General features: G+C 38.2%; 1 protein-coding gene across 1 annotated transcript; it reads right to left on the bottom strand.

The window, feature by feature from the left end:
- Window positions 1-1,471: 1,471 nt before the first annotated feature.
- On the bottom strand, window positions 1,472-2,809 carry LOC149164429 (putative disease resistance protein At1g61300). Its single transcript, XM_089429475.1, has one exon. The coding sequence runs from the start codon at window positions 2,807-2,809 to the stop codon at window positions 1,472-1,474; it is 1,338 nt and encodes a 445-aa protein (XP_089285601.1).
- Between the last annotated feature and the right edge of the window lie 777 nt (window positions 2,810-3,586).

The following is a 3,586-nucleotide window of genomic DNA, read 5'->3' as shown; positions in this document are numbered from 1 at the left end:
TTGCACAAAGAGATAAAACTATGTGAAGCTTCTCTACTCTATGGAGACGTGAATACCATTTCACTGGGCCAAGGCCTTGAGGTTGGTCATTCAATTGAATATTTTTCTATAACAAGATTAATACATTATGACATTGCAAATAAACATTTATTTCTTGCAAGGGAGTGTCATTTTAAAAGCTGTTGAGATGGACCCCTCTGTTTTTTTTCTTTTTCCCTAGATTCACTCTTTTTCTCCGCTATTTCTCATCCTTTTTCATAGCCATGTACAAGTGAATTTCCGTCTTCTTGTTTTTTTTTTAAGTTAGAGATTAAGAAATTGAAATTGTTTTTTTTTAAGTTCGAGATAAAAAAAAAATAAAATAAATAAATAAATAAAAATTGAAATTGTCATAAAAACCTAAAGAATTATAAAGAATTATGAACTATTTATCAAGCTCATTTCTATAATGTCAAACATTTTTGTCTAAAATTTGATAATAAATAAAGATAATGGCCAAAACATAAATCATAAATCATATAATGGTATTAAGCTTTCTGAATAAGAAGAGCTCATTGCACCAAAATTCACCATACAATCAACTTTCCCTTTTATCCCACAGTTGGGAATACCTCTTTGTAATTTCTTCCATGTCTACCATAGACATTGCCATCACTTCTACATTAGTGTTCTCTCTAGTTCCTATATTTCTTATTGGACAACCAAAAATTCTTACTTTCTGAAGTGTCTTCAGATCCATATAACTCTCTGGTAATATGTTTAATGTTGTACATGCCATTATAGTAAATATTTTAAGTGAAGCCATTGCACCTTTCTCTATTACAGGCAACTCCTTTAAAGTAGGTAGCCAAGCAAGAGAAAATGTTTCCAGAAGAGGAAATGCTCCTTTGTGACCAAATTCTGTTGGAAACTTACTTACTCTAGGACATTCAATGATCTCCAATTGCCTCAAACCATTGAGTTTATGTAGATGTGGAAGTTCTTCCAAGAAATGACAACCAACAAATTTAAGATAGCCCAAATATTAAAAGTCATAAAAATTATAATCCATTTTAACCAAGTGAAAGTATTCTAATAATACCAGTCTTCTCAATTTTGACATGTTTCTTATATCGTTGGGTAGAATTTCCAGCTTCAATGTGAGGAAGTTCATTTGAGTCATCTTTCCCAGTGTGCCCTCACTAATAATTTCCCCATTTTTTTGTAGTTGTAATGTTTTAAGTTGTGTTAAACTTGCCAAATTGTTGACAGAAGCTGGTTTTTTTCCATCTGGTATCCTTATCTTTCTTCCAAAGAACCTTGCAACCGTAAGTTTCCAAATGCTCCAAAGAGGTAAGCCCTGAGATACTGGGAGGTAGAAATTGCAGATCTCTACATCCCTCCAAGCTTAATATCCTTAAAGATCTCAGCATATGGATGGCGGACGGTAATTCTTGGATGGCAGAATAGGAAAGATCAAGGATCTCCAGATTTACAAGACTGGTAAAAGATGCAGGTAAAACCTATTGATGGGTATGTGTCTTAAACCCAAATATATTAGCTGCTCCAAACACCCAAAACTCTTTGGCAATGATTTCAATGACGTTCCACTTAAAGAGAACGCCTTAAGGGATATCATACTCCTGACACCCTTGTTGGGATCTTTGTTAAATATGGATTTCCACTGAGAAGCAATGAGCATATTTGTGTAGACGATGTGATTAAGCCAAATGCGGCCCAAACACTCATTTTCATTCACAGCTGTCAAACCCTTACCCACACGGCAGTAGAAATTTTCTTCCTCCTCTGCGATTCGGATTGCCATATCACGCAGGGAGTCATGCACCCTGAAACAGAGTACTTGCCCATCAAAGTCTCTCATCATTGGCTCGATCAAACAACGATCTGCTAAAATGTTGAGATAATATCTTCCCAGCTTGAATGGATCATAAGCGGGTCGATGCTCATGTTCCAACGTCTTCTTGGTAAGTAAGCCTTCCCCTATCCATACCTGAATCGCCGACTGGACATGAACGACTGCGTCTTCCAAGATGTTTGCAGCTACACATAAAAAGCACAATTGCACGTCAGCATCCTCATAGCCGAGTGCATCATAACTCAACCTAACAGAATTGTACACACTGTCCAAGTTTGGCAGCCTTTGGACAGCCCATTCCCACTGTTGTGGATGAGTACTCCTGGCCATTGCCCTGCCAACCACTTTGATAGCGAGGGGAAGCCCTCTGCACCTTTTACACACAAGCTTGGCTTTTCCCTCTTCTATGTTTGCTGGCAGATTTCCATATAAAAAGCACAATTGCAGGTCAGCATCCTCATAGCCGAGTGCATCATAACTCAACCTAACACAATTGTATACAGTGTCCACGTTTGGCAGCCTTTGGACAACCCATTCCCACTGTTGTGGATGAGTACTTCCGGCCATTGCCCTGCCAACCACTTTGATAGCGAGGGGAAGCCCTCTGCACCTTTTACACACAAGCTTGGCTTTTCCCTCTTCTATGTTTGCTGGAAGATTTCCATTATTATATGGAAAAGTGTGACAAGCAAACAACATCCAACTCTCATCTTCCGACAAATCCTCCATTGTTATTGTGTATTTATCTGCGACACCTGTTTTTAAGAGTGCAACGCGATCCCTGGAACTGACAATGACTTTGGAGGTGGAGTGGTTCCTTACAGGGCACAGTACACCTAATTCCTCTAACAATTCTGCAACATTCCATCCCCATACATCATCTAAGAACAGAATAAGCCCGGTGCTCTGGTGCACTGTCTGATTCAACCATTGCTTTACCTCTTCTTCGTTCATATTTTCGCCCAAATTTACCTTTTTTTGTGTGGCTATTTGGGTAAGGAGTGCATTTCTAAGACTTTTAAAAGAGGGACTTTGGGAAAGAGTGAGCCAAAGTAATAAACCATCCTTAGAATTACTGCGTACCTTTTGGCTATTGAAGAGCGTCTTCAAAAGAAGAGTTTTTCCGGAACTTTTCGAGAATCGAAAATGCTTTATCCTGTCCCACTATAAGGGGCTCTTCGATCAATTTCATCTTTGCAGAGCCTGTTGGAACAACAGGGCCATGGGAAGTACTTGAAGAAGAATTTCATCTTTGCAAACCCTGTTGGAACAACAAGGCCATGGGAAGTACTTGAAGAAGAAGAGATCATTGCACCAAAATTCACCATACAACCAACTTTCCCTTTTATCCCACAATTGGGAATATCTCTTTGTAATTTCTGCCATGTCTACCATAGACATTGCCATCACTTCTACATTAGTGTTCTCTCTAGTTCCTATATTTCTTATTGGAAAACCAAAAATTCTTACTTTCTGAAGTGTCTTCAGATCCATATAACTCTCTGGTAATATATTTAATGTTGTACATGCCATTATAGTAAATATTTTAAGTGAAGCCATTGCACCTTTCTCTATTACAGGCAACTCCTTTAATGTAGGTAGCCAAGCAAGAGAAAATGTTTCCAGAAGAGGAAATGCTCCTTTGCGACCAAATTTTGTTGGAAAAAAACTTATTCTAGGACATTCAATGATCTCCAATTGCCTCAAACCCTTGAGTTTATGTAGATGTGG

This window comes from Pinus tabuliformis, chromosome 5_1 (genome assembly GCF_031772625.1).
Source record: "Pinus tabuliformis cultivar Carrire ecotype Pingquan chromosome 5_1, CPIR1, whole genome shotgun sequence".
In the NCBI taxonomy this organism is placed as follows: domain Eukaryota; kingdom Viridiplantae; phylum Streptophyta; class Pinopsida; order Pinales; family Pinaceae; genus Pinus; species Pinus tabuliformis.
This window is presented reverse-complemented; position numbering and strand designations above follow the sequence as displayed.